The following is a 14,904-nucleotide window of genomic DNA, read 5'->3' as shown; positions in this document are numbered from 1 at the left end:
GGGGGGAGCTAGTAATCTTAGACCTCGCAGCAGAGCTCCTACTCCTGCTTGGGATCTTAATTTTGTCCTGGAAAAACTTACTCTGCCTCCCTTTGAACCAGCTGCCTCTGCAGATTTGAAGTTTCTATCCTGGAAGACTGCTTTCCTTTTAGCTATTCCTTCAGCTAGAAGGGTATCTGAGCTGCAAGCCTTAATGGCAGTAGAACCTTTCATTATTTTTCACTCAGATTGAGTTTCTCTGAGAACTAATCCCTCCTTCATGCCTAAGTTAGTTTCCAGTTTAACCCTTAACCAGTCTATTCACCTGCCTACATTTTTCAACAATCCCCAAAATAAAGGGGAAAGGATTCTGCAATCTCTTGATGTGCATAGACAGCTGAGATTTTACTTAGGGCTAAATCCTTTAGAAAATCTGAACAGTTGTTTGTTAGTTTTGCTTCTGGGGCTCAGGGTAAAGCTATTTCAAAACAAACCATTTCCAAATGGATTGCTCATTGTATTCACTTTTGTTACCTGCAGCATGGGAAGGTTCCCCCTCAGGGTATTAGGGCCCATTGTGCCAGAGCAGCCTCTACCTCTGCAGTCTTTCTGAGAGGTGTGCCTATTTAAGGACATTCTAGAAGCAGCTACTTGGTCTTCTGTCCATACTTTCACAAAGCATTACAGTCTACCTTTGTTTTCTAAATCAAGGGCTGGTTTTGCCTTTGCAGTTTTGCAGGGCCTTCTTACCAACCTTTAATCTGTGATCCTTCCTCCACCCTTTGCCTTTTTTCCTGGGCTTTGGGAATCAACCCATATGTGAGGACTGCAGCAGTGAAACACGAAAAACATAGTACAGTTGTGTACACTTACCATAAATGTAGATGTTCGAGTGTATTCACTGCTGCAGTCCTGGTTTCCCACCCTCCATTCCCCCTTTTTTCCTAAGGCACAGAGTGTATATATATATATATATATATATATATATATATATATATATATATATATATATATTTTTTTTTTTATTTTATGACGTGTCCAGGATGCTACTTTCCTGGGTTAGCCTTCTTTTGGGGGCTCCTGGCAGTTAAGGCAAGAAAAACTGAGGATATGGCATCGGCTGCCTCCCTTTATACATGACGTTCTGACAACAGTTTTACAACCGGCGGCAGCCGACTTCATATACCAAGGACTCTGGTATTCGGGCCGACTGAGGGCTACCGGGAGCCGGATATCCCATATGTGAGGACTGCAACAGTGAATACACACGAACATCTACATTTATGGTAAGTGTACACAACTGTACTTTCCACTGTCCACTAACCAGAACATGTAGATTAAGTTCTTTAAATGTGTTCAGCAGTTTTAGTACAGTATAGAATGGCACTTTCTGAAGCAGTTTGTTGTGTTTGAAAGTACTGAGTTGCCTTCAACACAAAGTTATTGGGAGGGTATCTCATTAGTTCACACAGTTCCACTAGCCAGATGATGATGATTTGTCAACCTGTTGAAAAGTCAGTATTAGTACAGTGTAAAATAGATCTTACTGAAGCAGTATGGCGTGCTTGAAATGTAGCTAGGCAGCTTTAATACAGAGTTGTTTGGAAGGGGCCTCACTCCCTCAAGCAGTTCCACTAGCTGGGTAGTGTAGATGTTCTGAAAAGCTGTTGAATAGTCAACATTAGTACAGTGTGAAATGGCACTTCTGAAGCAGTCTGTTTATAAAATTAGTGAGATGCTGAAGGGGGAGGACTCACTCACTAACTCATATTTAGTTCAATTAGTAATAAAACAATTTAATAAAACACCCACTGATGTCACGATTATAGTACAAGCCTGCTTGAACTTTGCCATAAACTTTCCAGCGCACTCCTACTCAAATAGTAGGGCTTTATTTTTCAGAGAATATATGCAGAAAAGGTGCAGCTGTCTCATCCTTAAATAGTTGAGATAAGATGTCAGGTTGAATGCATATAATGAATGTGAAATTTGAGTATTTATTTGGATGTCCCCATTGTCTATTACTGGGGCAGAAAGAGAAGCTTTAATGTAATATTCATTGCTCTGCTGAACATTTGTTTTCATATTTGATCACTGATTTCCTTGCTCTTCATTTTTTTTAGGTGAACCTGTTCGGCCAATTGATCCAGCAGCGTGGGTCTCCCACACAGCAGCCATGACAGGAACATGCCCGGCCTATGGTATGACCCCTTCCATGAGCACCATCACTTCCACTAGCTCCTCCATCACCAGCTCCATCCCAGAAACGGAACGTAAGTCTCACGACAGTGCATCATCATGCCATGTTGCCCATGGAGTCCATCACCCACTGCATGGCTTTATTCTCACCTGCAACACCGTTTGTGGCACAGATGGAGCAATACATTTGTATAATCTGGGGCAAAGTAAATGCAGCAAAGTGAGCAACAGTACAGAGGGTAAAGAACACAGGGAGGAGACAGAGGCAGTGACTTTGACACAGTGAAAATCACTGTAAACAGTTTTGTGCATATCCTTTTTTTAGTGTTATTAGCTGTGATTCTGATAAAGGATACTTTGTAACATTTTTATTAGTTTTGGTTTTGTACTGATGTGGCAGGAAGGTTATGGTCATTGACTGGGCAGAGAACTGTAAGTTGACATGTGCTGGTTCCATTCTTAGCTTGCTAGTATTGTAGACTGAGACTGATAGGTGAAGGAAAAGAGTAGCTTTCTGAACAGCGTATGTTGGCTCTCCACTGATCTCTGTTTTATAAGGTGGTGTTTAGAGGAGTATGGAGCTTTGAATCAGGTATACTTTGACTAGATCAAAGTTTGACTTTTTAAGTAACCACAAAGTGTAACTATTTTGTAGCCACTTGGTTAAATTGTGCTACACAGATTTACTAATTATAAGGTCAGAATTAACATTTTGTATTTATTCCCCTGGATATTTTTTTAGTGGTGAAGTATGTTTCTTGACTCGTTATTGAGAGCCTTTGCTACTTTTTTAATGCTGGCAGTGCACATTTCTTCATCATTTTTACCAACTGATTGTCAACCAGCAGCAGTTAGTTAGCTTAATTTGTCCATCCCAGAGGTCAGTGATAAATCATTCTTTTTATCACACACCCCCCTTCATTCGGGTCTACTTCACGTTGTCGTAAGCTGACAATATCGAGTCTGATATTGTTGGCACGCCAATATCGAAAGTGAAGAACATCGTGCAAGTAAATGGAAATCTCCGTAAGGGAAGATTTCCGTTTACCTCAATGTAGTGCGGTCTCGGAATTGGTATATTTAAGTAGGGGGGCTCGCCCCCCTGCCTATGCCATTTATTTATTTTTTTTAATTTGTTTTTTTACGGATTCGATGTTTTACTTAATCGATCAGTAAAGGTCGACCTTTATTGATTCGATTAAGTAAACTTTCGATAACGTGATATAGACTCCTTCATTCTGCTTGCCATTAGTAAAACAGACTAGCATTACTTCTAGTCTGCAGCCTTTTTTAATTTCCTTTGTTCTGCCTTTCCAGCAGCTTCACTGGACAGTGGTTTCCCATATCTTCTTACTCTGTATAGCTGTAGTATACTCAAATGTTATATGTCTACTTTTCTTATTCAGTCGGCTGACCCCTTTTTCAGCTTTGAAATGGTTACAGAACCAAAAAGTGCATGCTCTCATGTGTGTGAGTGTTTGTGCAGATTTTTTTTGACTGGGTAAATCCACTGGACAAATTGTCCCTTTATGGGTTGACCTAGAAGCACTATCTGGTTAAGTGAGTTACTGAGAGTTGCACAGTAGGCAACAGAAGGCGGAAGTAATCAAACCTTTTACCCTGGGCACAAGAAGCAGTTCATTAACAGCTCAGAGATTTAGTCCTCTCCGCTAACTTCCAGACACAGATGTACAGCATATGATTTCATAATAAGCAGTTTGAAGTATTTATAAATAATTACAGTAGTACTACTTCTACATATTTCACTCCACTCTACAAAATAAGCTGTCTAGGCAAGGCTTGAGTTCGGCTAAAACGAACATAATCAGTGCTCTTACATGTACTTCTCATTAAAAGGTAATCCATAAAACCAGTATTAAATTGCAGATAGTTGATTTTACTGCTGATTGGCAGTGGTAATGCAGTCTGAACCTTTAGTGCCTGGTTTGATAACACAAACCTCTGTGAAGAACTGTACCGAGTAAGATGGAGACAGCAAAATAAGAGAATTTGATAAGGAGGGCAACAAGCTGTTGGTGAATTGCTTGAATTGAAGCAGAAAACCAAGGGTAAGGCAGTGGCTGAAAAAGAGTTTTGAAGATCAAGGAAAAGGATGCACTGATTGCCCTCTCGTGAGCTGTCAGAAGTTTAGCTTTTTTGAGATTGATACACTAATGCTGTAGTCTAGTGACTTGAAATAATATGTCTCCCTGTTTTAACAGTACCTGTAGCCTTTTCCATGTGAAGATGGATCTGCTAGAGAGCATGAAGTTCTTCTCTAAACTGGCTAGTGGGAGAACCTATGGAGCACTTGCACTAGTAATGTGGTTGCCTGGCATAGTTCATTTCTAGGCTTTGACAACATCCCAGCTGCTCTAAGCGCTTTTTCTCTTTTCAGATTCAACAGTCTGCCAAGTGGTTCAGCAATTGCTCCTCAGCACCTTGGACACATTTCATGTAGCTTGATATTCCTTATTGTCTGTTGCTGCCCATACCAGTATGTACCTCCTTGTAAACCCCATTTGAATCCAGTACCTATGAAGTGCAAGAGTTAAGTGGCAGCTGGGAGAATTTCATTGTTCTGATGGCATAAAGCTTCCAGATTTAACCTGTCTGTACCTCCTAAACATGATCTGGAGCCAAGAGTCAAGTATTTGCAAGTCTTGCACTTACATTTTAAGCATGCTTCAATTTGTAGAGACAAGCATACAGTACAGTTCCATTTTCATAAGTAATTTGACAGCAGCTTGATTGGAATCCCCTGCCTGGAAGGAAAGGAAGTCAGTCAGATTCATTTCTTTTATTACACATATTTGCTCACCCATTATTTCTGATAGAGTACTTTGTAGGAAATTTTTTAAATCTGCCAACTCATTACACTCCTAAAACATTTCTTCCGACTTACCTCTTCCCGTCATACTTCCAACATTTGTTATCCACCTGAGGAAAAAAATGTTCAAGTCTGCTGGGATATAAAAATACATATGCAGACAATTCCAAGAAAATATCTGAAATCTTCTGGACTTTATTGCATACTTTTGGTAGCCGTACATATGTCCTTCCACTGTTCTCTTGTAAAATGCTTTTCCAGTCCATCTTCCAAATGTTTTCTAAACTCCTCTGATTAATTCTACTGGTTCTTTTTTTTTTTAACACCAGCTTCTGTTCTTGTTTAAACTAAAAAGTCTACCAGAGCAGGTCTTTCACTTACGATTCCCCATATCCCTTTCTTTTTGGCTATACTCTATCGGTCCATGGTGGAGAAGGCAGTCTGTAGCCTACAGTCCAAACATCTACTTGGCCACATCCCACTGATTACCTTTCCCTCTCTAATTATTTGCTCCCAATACCTTGGTTCCTTTGCCAGGTTTCTCAAGTAAATTCCATCCCCCTCTTGCCTATTTTCTATAACCCCTATTTGGAGTCATCCCTACTGGCAGCATTTCCTTTTTCCTTTCTCGTGTGACTTAGTTCCTGGAATACTTTCTGCTACTTTATAAATATAATATGGTTGTTGTTATTCTCAGTTACGGATCTGCATCCAAAATCTCTTATTTCTTAAACTTACCCCATGCTTCATCACCCCCTTTCTATTTTTGAATTGCAGCCTTCTGCTTGTGTTATGAATATGAGTCTTAACTGTGTAGCTCTAAAATATCCCTTTAAATCAAGTAATCCTAAACCACGTTTTCTGTAGGAAGGATCAGCTTTTCCCATTTAACTTTGCCCTCTTTCCCTTCCAGATAAATCCTTTCAACTCTGTACTAATAGTTGTCCACAACTTCTCCTCTGTTTAATAAAAATATCTGACCCGTATATAAAACTAAAGGGACTAAAACATTTCACTACTTGCAACAGTTTCCAGTCTGAGTATCTTTAGTCTTTTCCCAGATATCCTTAGCTGCAGTAACAAAAGCCTTTTTAATCCATACTCCTAAATACTTTGTGTCATGTTCCCATAAGTATAGGTATTGTTGAACCAATCCATGTGTGGGTACATAATTTACAGCAATGGCCTTTGTTTTATCTTCATTAATTTTATTTCACAAAAAGACTTGAAACTGTATTAAAATATTCCACAGCACAGAGACATCCTTTCATGGATACTGTCTTAAAATGTTCCACCGCACAAGATGTCCTTTCCTGGATTTATCAGGATAGTATCATTCATCTGCAAATAAAGCCAACTTTTCTTGATTACTATTCCAATTATATCCTTGCATTTCTGAGTCCTTTATTTTCTTTGCCAATGGCTTTAAATATAAAGCAAATAATAAAGGGGAAAGAGGACACTCCTGCCTGGTTCCTCTGTAAAAACACAACCTATCAGAGAGGAACCCCCCCACTTTAATTCTTGCCTGTGATCCTTCATATATCATGTATCAGGAGTGGAAAATGCTTCCATTGCCCTACTCATAAACTCCTGGCTAACTCTCTTGAATATTTTCTCTGCATCAAGACCCACTTAACAACCACAGTATTTTCTTAAATTCTGCTTCCCTGTCCATCATCATTGTTCTGTTAATGTTGTTGAATGTTTGCCTCCCCTCCACAAAACCACATTGAGCTGTATCTATCAATTTAGCAACACCTTTTTCATTTGTTTAGTTAGTATAAACATAAACACTTTATAACCATGGCTTAAAGTTTAAATGCCTCTGTATGAGGTTGGGTCTGAAGGGTCTTTACCATCTTTAGATAATATAGCCACCACAGCTTTCTTCCAAGACATTGGTACTTCCCCTCCTTTTAGTCCCATTGTTTTAGTCAAACAGCATGAGGGTCACCCGATTTAGGGATCTAAACTTAGTCAACGACAAAAACAAAACATGCTGGAGAGACAGATGTGTCTCAGTGATTCTTGTTCTTTGGAACACTTCCTAGTTGCATTAAACAGAGCTCTTCCTTGTCCCTCTTCAAATACAGCTTGGATCAATGGATGGGAACTTGCAAATTCACACCTGGGGTAGTACCTATGTCCCGTATGGACAGGGGTATATTCTGTAAGATACTCAAGGCATAGGCACAAATCCATGCCATCCTCTTGTCATTAAGGGCCATATATTGTGTAAAATCAGATTATATTGTCTAGGCTTATGAGGGCTCTTAAGTCATTATAGAATACACACCAAGCAAGAAATCACTTTGATTCCAAAAACATCCAAGAAAACAAGGCAAAAGGAAGGAAAATTATCAAATTCAGGATGTATAAAATTCCATTTAATAATCCATACGTTCTGGTCATTAGTCTAGTAATCTCCTATGAACCTATAAAATACTGTTAAATAAAATCTTCCAGATCTTTATCACTTTCTTCCCTCCTAACTTCCAAACCTCCACAGGAATATCATATGTTCTTGGAGACTTTCCTGAAGATTGATTATAAATCATTTTTATCTCCTCTCTTATCTTAATTGTTAGTTGTTGAGCCTTATCTACCTGCAACCTTGGCTTAATTAAATCTTCCATAAATATTTCCATTTCTGCTTTTTCTTGTTTCCACATTTCTCTGATTTATACAAAGTTTCATAAAATTTCTTAACTATATCGTAATACCTCTACAGGATCTCTGGTTATTTTTCTTGTTATACACTCCATACGTTTGGTGACAGCTCTTTCTACTTTCTGTTGCCTAAGTTGTTATGCAGAAAATTTTTATGCTGTAGAGTTATGAAAAAGTAAGTAGTTGGTTAATAGCTATCTTTCTAAACTTTATGCATATTATCCCACTACTTCCTTATTTTCTCCTTAGCTCTCTGCATTTGTGCCACCTCTTCTGTAAGATTTCCCTTATTCTGTAATACCTTAACCTTTGTCATCCTCTTTAAGTAATTGCTATTACTTACAAACCATATCTCTTTCTCTTTTTTTATTTCTACTCTGTTTTTAAACTCCATTTTAAATCTATCCCACTCACTATCTATAATTTCTGACTATATGTCTTTCTAACAACTCTCTAATAATTTCCACTACCCATTCCTTAAATTCTTCCCTTTGGTGGAAGGCATTAGTGTTTCATTTTTACTTCATTATCATGCATTTTAACTTTTTTTTTATTGGTGCATGATCAAAAATAGCTATTGGACGTGTATCAAAGCTTTCAGTCAAATGCACATGTTCCTGTAAAATGCAATTTTTATCTAGTCTAGCCTAGTTATTGTGTCTATATTACCCAATCGAAAGTTTAGGTTAGCGAATACCGAAAATTCAAACTGGTAATATCGAAAAATTAAAACAGCAATCGGCCGATTTAATGTAGGGAATGAATTCACTCAGCCTCAAAAAAATATATATTTTAAACCAAAATGAAGTGGGGGAGCTGTGCCCCCCACACCTCCCCAACTAAATATACCAACTGCGAGATCACTCTACAGTGGAGAATGGGGCAAAATCTGCATAACAGTCAAGGGAATTTTTCCCCTAAATTAAATCAGCCGTTCTTGTTTTTTTGCTTTTGCTATTACCAGTTAGACATTTAGGTATTTGCTTACCTAAACGTTCGATCAGGTAATAGGAACCCTAGTTATTCTACCTTTGGGAGTAATATGTAAATTCCGTCATTAGTTCCATCTGCTAAATTCAAATATTCTATATCAAATATTTTCTTAAATTTCTTCAGAAATCTACCCTCTTTTGTTGAATTTTTCTTTCTGTGCCCCCCCGATATATCATCACTATTGCACACCAAGTTCCAGTCCCCACCTATAAATATTCCCTGCTGAAAGCTGACTATTTCTCCTAAAATTTTATTAAGCCCCATAACGGTAGTTTTTGGTGCAATTTAAATACATGCCAGTGTAATCCTTCTCCTTTACCAATAGCCTCTTTCTACCTTATTGTTTTTTCCCTCTTGTAACACTATTTGAGCCCTTCTAGCAATTGGTATAATTATTCCTTCTTCTTTGTCCCGGATATTCTTTTAAATATCCGTTCTGAAATCCTTTCTTTGTCAAATTCACATGCTCATTTCTTTCCAAATGTGTTTCCTGCATCATTGCTATTTGCACTCTGAATTTCTTAATGTAATTCAATAGTCTCTCCTTTTTTCCATACCTGTAAGTTCTTTTACATTCCAAGATAATGTCAGTAGTATAGCCATTATGATAAAAAGCTGCTGTTACCACCTACTGTACATGTCTGTTTTTTTTTGTGTATTTCCTACTTTCATGTTACATGCGCACACTAATGTGTAGCAGTCTGATCTTTTTATACCCTTGTTTATTCTCGTCTCCATTTGAACCTAAAAAACCTTTAAACAAAGCCAAAAACTAAACACATTTTTCAGAATCCCCCAACTCCTTTTAACTTGGAACAAACACACATAACTATGTAAATCTTCAGAAAATTAAGGTTAAACCTACCAGATAGGAACAATTGCCCATAAATCCTTTCAGAAAACATTAACTTTTAACTCTAAAAAAAGTGCACTAGCTATCTTTAAAAGAACTATTGTAAAACCGTTCTATTAAATGGATTAAAGTACTAAGGCTGCTATCTCTTTATTCACTTCCCATAATTTCAAACTTTTTCTCTGAACTGCTTGCTATTGTACCTATAATGTTGCATTTGCCCTCAGTAAAGAATGCTCAGAACTCTCAGGATTACTTGCTTGCATCTGTAGACAGCTCTTCTTAATGTAAAACTAGTTAGTATTGAATCTTTATAAATTTCACTCAGAACAGCAGCAGACATCTTGTCTCACTGAACATTGCTAATAGCAAAAAGCTGATGTCTTTGCAGATGTAGGAAGCCTGGCCTTTTTTGTGGCTTTTATTACTTTGTCTTATTTTTCAAGCTTACTTGCTTACAAAAAAAAAAAAAAACATTTGATTATAGCTAAAGCTAAGGACATTAATCTAGGCATTAATCCTTGTAAAAATAAAAGAAAATATCCCAATTTTACTTATTATATAATTATTACAGTTTTACAACTTACTGCCACCCCAGCAATCCAAGATCACATCATAACAACATTAAACCTGCTTTTGTCCAGTCTTTCTTCTCTTGTTATAATGTAAAGCCTCTATTTCTCACAGTTCAATCACTTTTAAAATACCCCTGACTACAGACTACACAAAACTGCTTTATGACATATAACATGCAGTTTATATCATGAAATATTATATGCAGATATTAATAAGAACAAAAATGATTACCTACAATTACTCTTCCCTTTGTTTCCTTTTAAACATTAATGACATAAAGTGGGGTATATGCTTTGCAATCCACCCACAAGTTTAACAGTGTCAACAAAAGTCCAGTCTCTTACCTGCTATTTCTTGCAAAGCCATATTCCACAAATGAGGTTGATGTTTTATAATAGTCTTCCAATTTAGTGTTGCTCTTCTTGATGTTCATCTTGGTCTCCCAGCAGCAGACTCTGATTCAAGTCTGGTGTACTCCTGATTCTTCCAGTCAACTCCTGTGCTTTTTGCTGTCTTCCATGAATTTTCCATTTTGCACATTGGAAAAAATTTCATTGGCAAAGTCTATGAGCTTTATTGTCAGAAGAATGAGTAGTAGTCCCCTTTGGTTTGCTTGCTCACTTTTTGCCGAATAAACTTTATTTCCTCCTTAGCCTGTCCTGCATCCAAAAATGTCTTTGATACTCCAGGAAAAAAATATTATGAAGACCGCTAGATGCAGCAGCTTAAATCTCACACTTGACTCTCAAAATTCCCTGATTGTGTGGTGTAATCATTTTCCACAAACTTTGTGCAATCTGCAATTTTTAATACCTTTCCCTTCTGCCATAATTTTGTCAGGATCAATTCTTTCTGCTTGCATAATTTCATCTTTACTAGTACATGTCTTTGCTGCTTTGTCATGACCAGGTTTGGATACACTCACTTTGCGCTTTCAGTTAGTCAATCCTGCTGTAAATATACTAGTCCAGTTGCTTATTTGTGCTTTCATAAAATTAATATGCTCTGTTCCCTCCATTATTTGTTGTACAGCAGAAAATTTAATTTCAGGTTTTCTCTGCACTCTGTCTTCTGACAGTACTATTTTTTTGAAATGGCTCTACTTGAGAATTCTTTTATAAGCCAGATTTTTCTTCATTTCATCCTCTGATTTTTACAGCTTTATTAGTTTATCTGAATACCTCCATTAACCTTTCTCTTTTTTCAAGCCTTTTATTATTTGAGTTGATTATACTCCTTCACTGCTAAATTTATTTTAATCACCTCCGAGTACATTTGATTTATTTTTACTCTAAATTACTGGAAGACATCTCATTTGCTAAAGCTTAAACTGTTATTTTTTTTCTTAATAGCTGCAGGATTCTTCCCAGATACTGTTTTCTCTTCACCTTTTCTGGTTGATTTTTTTCAGGTTCTTTAAATTTCATCTTTGTAGGCATCCAGGCAATGTACTTACTAGCCAGCAACTGAATTTTAATCAAGCTGTCAGAATCACTGGGTCTTATTTCTCATTTTTTTCACACCGGGAGAGCTGAAATTAAGCTGTTGGTTAGTGTATAGCCATCTTGGAAGTCTGACCAGGTGTACCTTTAATGCCACACATGCTGCTCCTAGAGTTGCATCTGCAGAGATTTTGTATGTGCAGAATAGCTTGACTTTTTCTGCACCATCTTCCATGAGAAGTTTTGACAGCATTTTAAATGTCTCTTTTAGAATTAGAAGCAAGGTCCTCTTTGGGTATGGTTCACAAGTTGTCGAGACTGTCAAAGTGGTAAAACTTTTTTTGTGAAATTGGGGTTGCGCATACACTATGCATTCATAGTATGGCAGTATGTTGCTATCCTTCAACTGCAGTGGTATCATTGCAGAACAAGATGCTGGAGCATTAAGGAGTCTGAAGAAAAGCACCTTCAACTTGAAATGTTGTCTTCGCATTTGAAAGCCAAGGAGAAATTTCTGTGTCCCTTGAAACTTGGCCAGTAAGTATCTTTAAGATATAACATTAATCCTTTAAGGCAGCATAAGCAGGAAGGACTGCAACATGATGATTCCACACTTGTTTTATTCTCATGGGCATATTGAGACTTAATAAGGTATCCTCCATTGTTCTTTATTGGACTTGGACCCTATCTTTCAGAGGAAGAGAGGATGTCTTTACTGTAACCCCCTCCACAGGACTATATTCCAAACATGCCTAGGTCTGACCGTCTAAACTGGGACATCTGCTAAATAGAAGAAGGATATTGTTTGGAAGCAGACACTTTTGTAGTCACTACTCAGCATGCCCACCACTTACAAATCCATGAAAATTGATTCCTCCTCCTTTGAGACTTTTTTTTTTCTGCTGTTTTAACAGCATCTTCTGCCAGAGACAGGATAAGCTGAAATAGGCATTAAGGAAGGGGGGGCGGGTCAGAATGATTTTCCCCCGTCCCATTTCAGGTAAATAGGGGTGTACCTAAAATTATTTACCAGTAGCCCTTTTCTGTGGAACGGGATCAATCTCCTGAGTGTTCTGAAAACCCAGAGGCCACATTTTTGCTCCATAAAATTGACCCCAGAGAAAACCTCTTACTAGCTTCCTTTTTGTCCATCACATCTGCCCAAGCCTGGGGGCATTGATCCTGTGAGTCATTAACTAGGGCTTTATGTACTTAAAACAAATCCTGTCTCAGGATATGTTTTTGATTTTTGAAATAACATTTCAGATATAAGGCTACTGTATGACTTTGCCTCTCCCTTAGACATAGTACCATAAACTGCAGCTATGAAACTGTAGTAAGCAATATGATAAGCACGTTCATAGATGTGGTGAAACATCTTCAGAGCTATATTCAACATATCTGTAATGGGCAACCTTAACATTTGAAAGAATTACAGAAAAAAATGCAGTTTGATTAAATATATGTATGGTATGTAGTACATGTTCAGTCACTTTAGTGCTTGATCATAAATAAGAGCAGGTTCAAAATCCTCACCCTTTCTCTGGGAGGCAAAAATATACACTCTTGGTGTAGTATCAAACACTTTTGTACTTTTTATCTTGAGGTAAAGGGGCATCATGTACTCATTTCTTACCAGGCACTGCAACTGCCTGGTGTGCTTGTTATAGAGTAGGGATGATAACCTTAAACTAGCAGACTCATCTTGTACAAAATGCCATGTCTCATAACCAGCGAAAACCTGTGGAATTGGATCACAGTCTTGAAAATCAGCCTCTCTCAGTGCTCCAGAATGCTGGTTCAGATGAGTAGAAGGAGGAGGGCTGAGAACAAACAAGCACCAGGCAAACATAATGTCAATCAAAGGCAATATTTCCTGCCATTCTGGAAATGTCTGAGATTACTCTGCAAGTGTGAAGCCATTAATTTCATTACAATAGAAAACTTCATATTTTGGGTGGACTGAGCCAGCTCCATTGGGATAAATCCCTGACTACGACTCCTGTTATCTGAGTTTGATTAGCAGTTTGGATACCTACCAAAGCTGACTTAGGTGGAGAGAGGAGTGGAGTGATGCGGCTTAACTGGTTCTCCTCTCAGGGGAGGGAGGGTAGAGATTGCTCTCCATGCCAAGGACATGGTGTTGAGTCCCTGTGGAAACCAGACACTTCTAGGAAGCCCAGGGTTTAAGGGTGCACAGCTGTCTTGGGGATGTAAATCATTCACAGAAGTGACATGCCCTTACTAATGCCCATTGCATGCTACTACTTGGCATACAGTGTGGGGTTAGGACCTTGAAAAGGAAGTGACCCCCAAACAACCCCCAATGGTTACCTAAATGACTAAGCTTCTGGGTTGGCTCTTACCCTGGTGTATGGTGAACGAATGGACCATTTGACCAAGAGAAGTTCTGACTGTTGGCAGGCTGCAGGGCAAAAAAAAGTTCCAAAAATGTTTGGTAGAGGACTGTCTAAATCTGCCTCCTCTGAAATTTTTTCAGCGTCATACACAATTTACCACTGTAATATCACAAGACTTAGCCTATGGAGAAGGGTAGCACCATGCTTGACCACAATAAAGTACAGCTAATTTTAACTGTTACTGTAGCAGATTTACCATGATTCAAAAAATATAACTAGCTTAAACATTCATTTTCTGCAGTAGTGTTCTCTTTGGTGTCCTATCAAAGCCTCCAGTGAGCTTACAAAACTGATACCTTTGGCTGTGTTTCAGGATTGTTACAGTAGTACAATATGAAAGCCATAAACATGTCGATATACACAGAGTTATCTGTGGAAAACTGCAGAAATAAAAAAGAAAGATTGCAACTCCACACCTGTTTTTTACAGACATTTTAACAAGCCCTGCTTACAACAAAAAGCTGACTCCTAATTAGCTTTCCAACAGCTCTCTCAAGGTTAGACAAACTGTTAAGAAAGGAGACAAGAACAATACCTCTGATCAGTACATTTAGTATGGAGCCTGCTAAAATGTTTTTCTCTGTATCCTGTCTTACTTGAACCATTCACTGCTTTCTCACAGAACATTGAGAACATTGAGAAATGAGCTGTAAAAGAAAATGGCTTTCTGACCACACACTTTGTATAACAGACAGTTTTAAAAGATTAAAGTCACATTTTATTATCCACCATTTCATAATCAAACACTCTGAGGACTCTGGTCTACTTATGTTCCCTTTTCTCTTGGAGAAGAGTGCCTCTTTAGGCTTAATAATTGGCTACATTGATTTGACCCAACTGCTTTGACTACATTGAGAAACTCCTGTCCATTGCTAGAAAGCTCTGGAGTCAAGATAGTGCCACCTTCTGGTGCAGCTACCCTTACGTTGTGAGGTTTGG

At 38.0% G+C, this 14,904-nt stretch overlaps 1 protein-coding gene across 3 annotated transcripts in view; it reads left to right on the top strand.

Moving 5' to 3' along the window:
* Positions 1-14,904, top strand: part of DVL3 (dishevelled segment polarity protein 3) — a 1,476,692-nt gene that overhangs the window by 1,281,421 nt on the left and 180,367 nt on the right. For 2 of the 3 annotated variants that reach the window (XM_044070195.1, XM_044070197.1), the window contains one exon: positions 2,103-2,252. In XM_044070195.1, coding sequence (XP_043926130.1) covers positions 2,103-2,252 — 150 coding nt within the window. The remainder of the gene's footprint in view (positions 1-2,102; positions 2,253-14,904) is intronic. The other variant, XM_044070196.1, reaches the window with a different exon arrangement.

Source organism: Protopterus annectens, chromosome 4.part1 (genome assembly GCF_019279795.1).
Source record: "Protopterus annectens isolate FY-2018-M chromosome 4.part1, PAN1.0, whole genome shotgun sequence".
Classification (NCBI taxonomy): domain Eukaryota; kingdom Metazoa; phylum Chordata; order Ceratodontiformes; family Protopteridae; genus Protopterus; species Protopterus annectens.
This window is presented reverse-complemented; position numbering and strand designations above follow the sequence as displayed.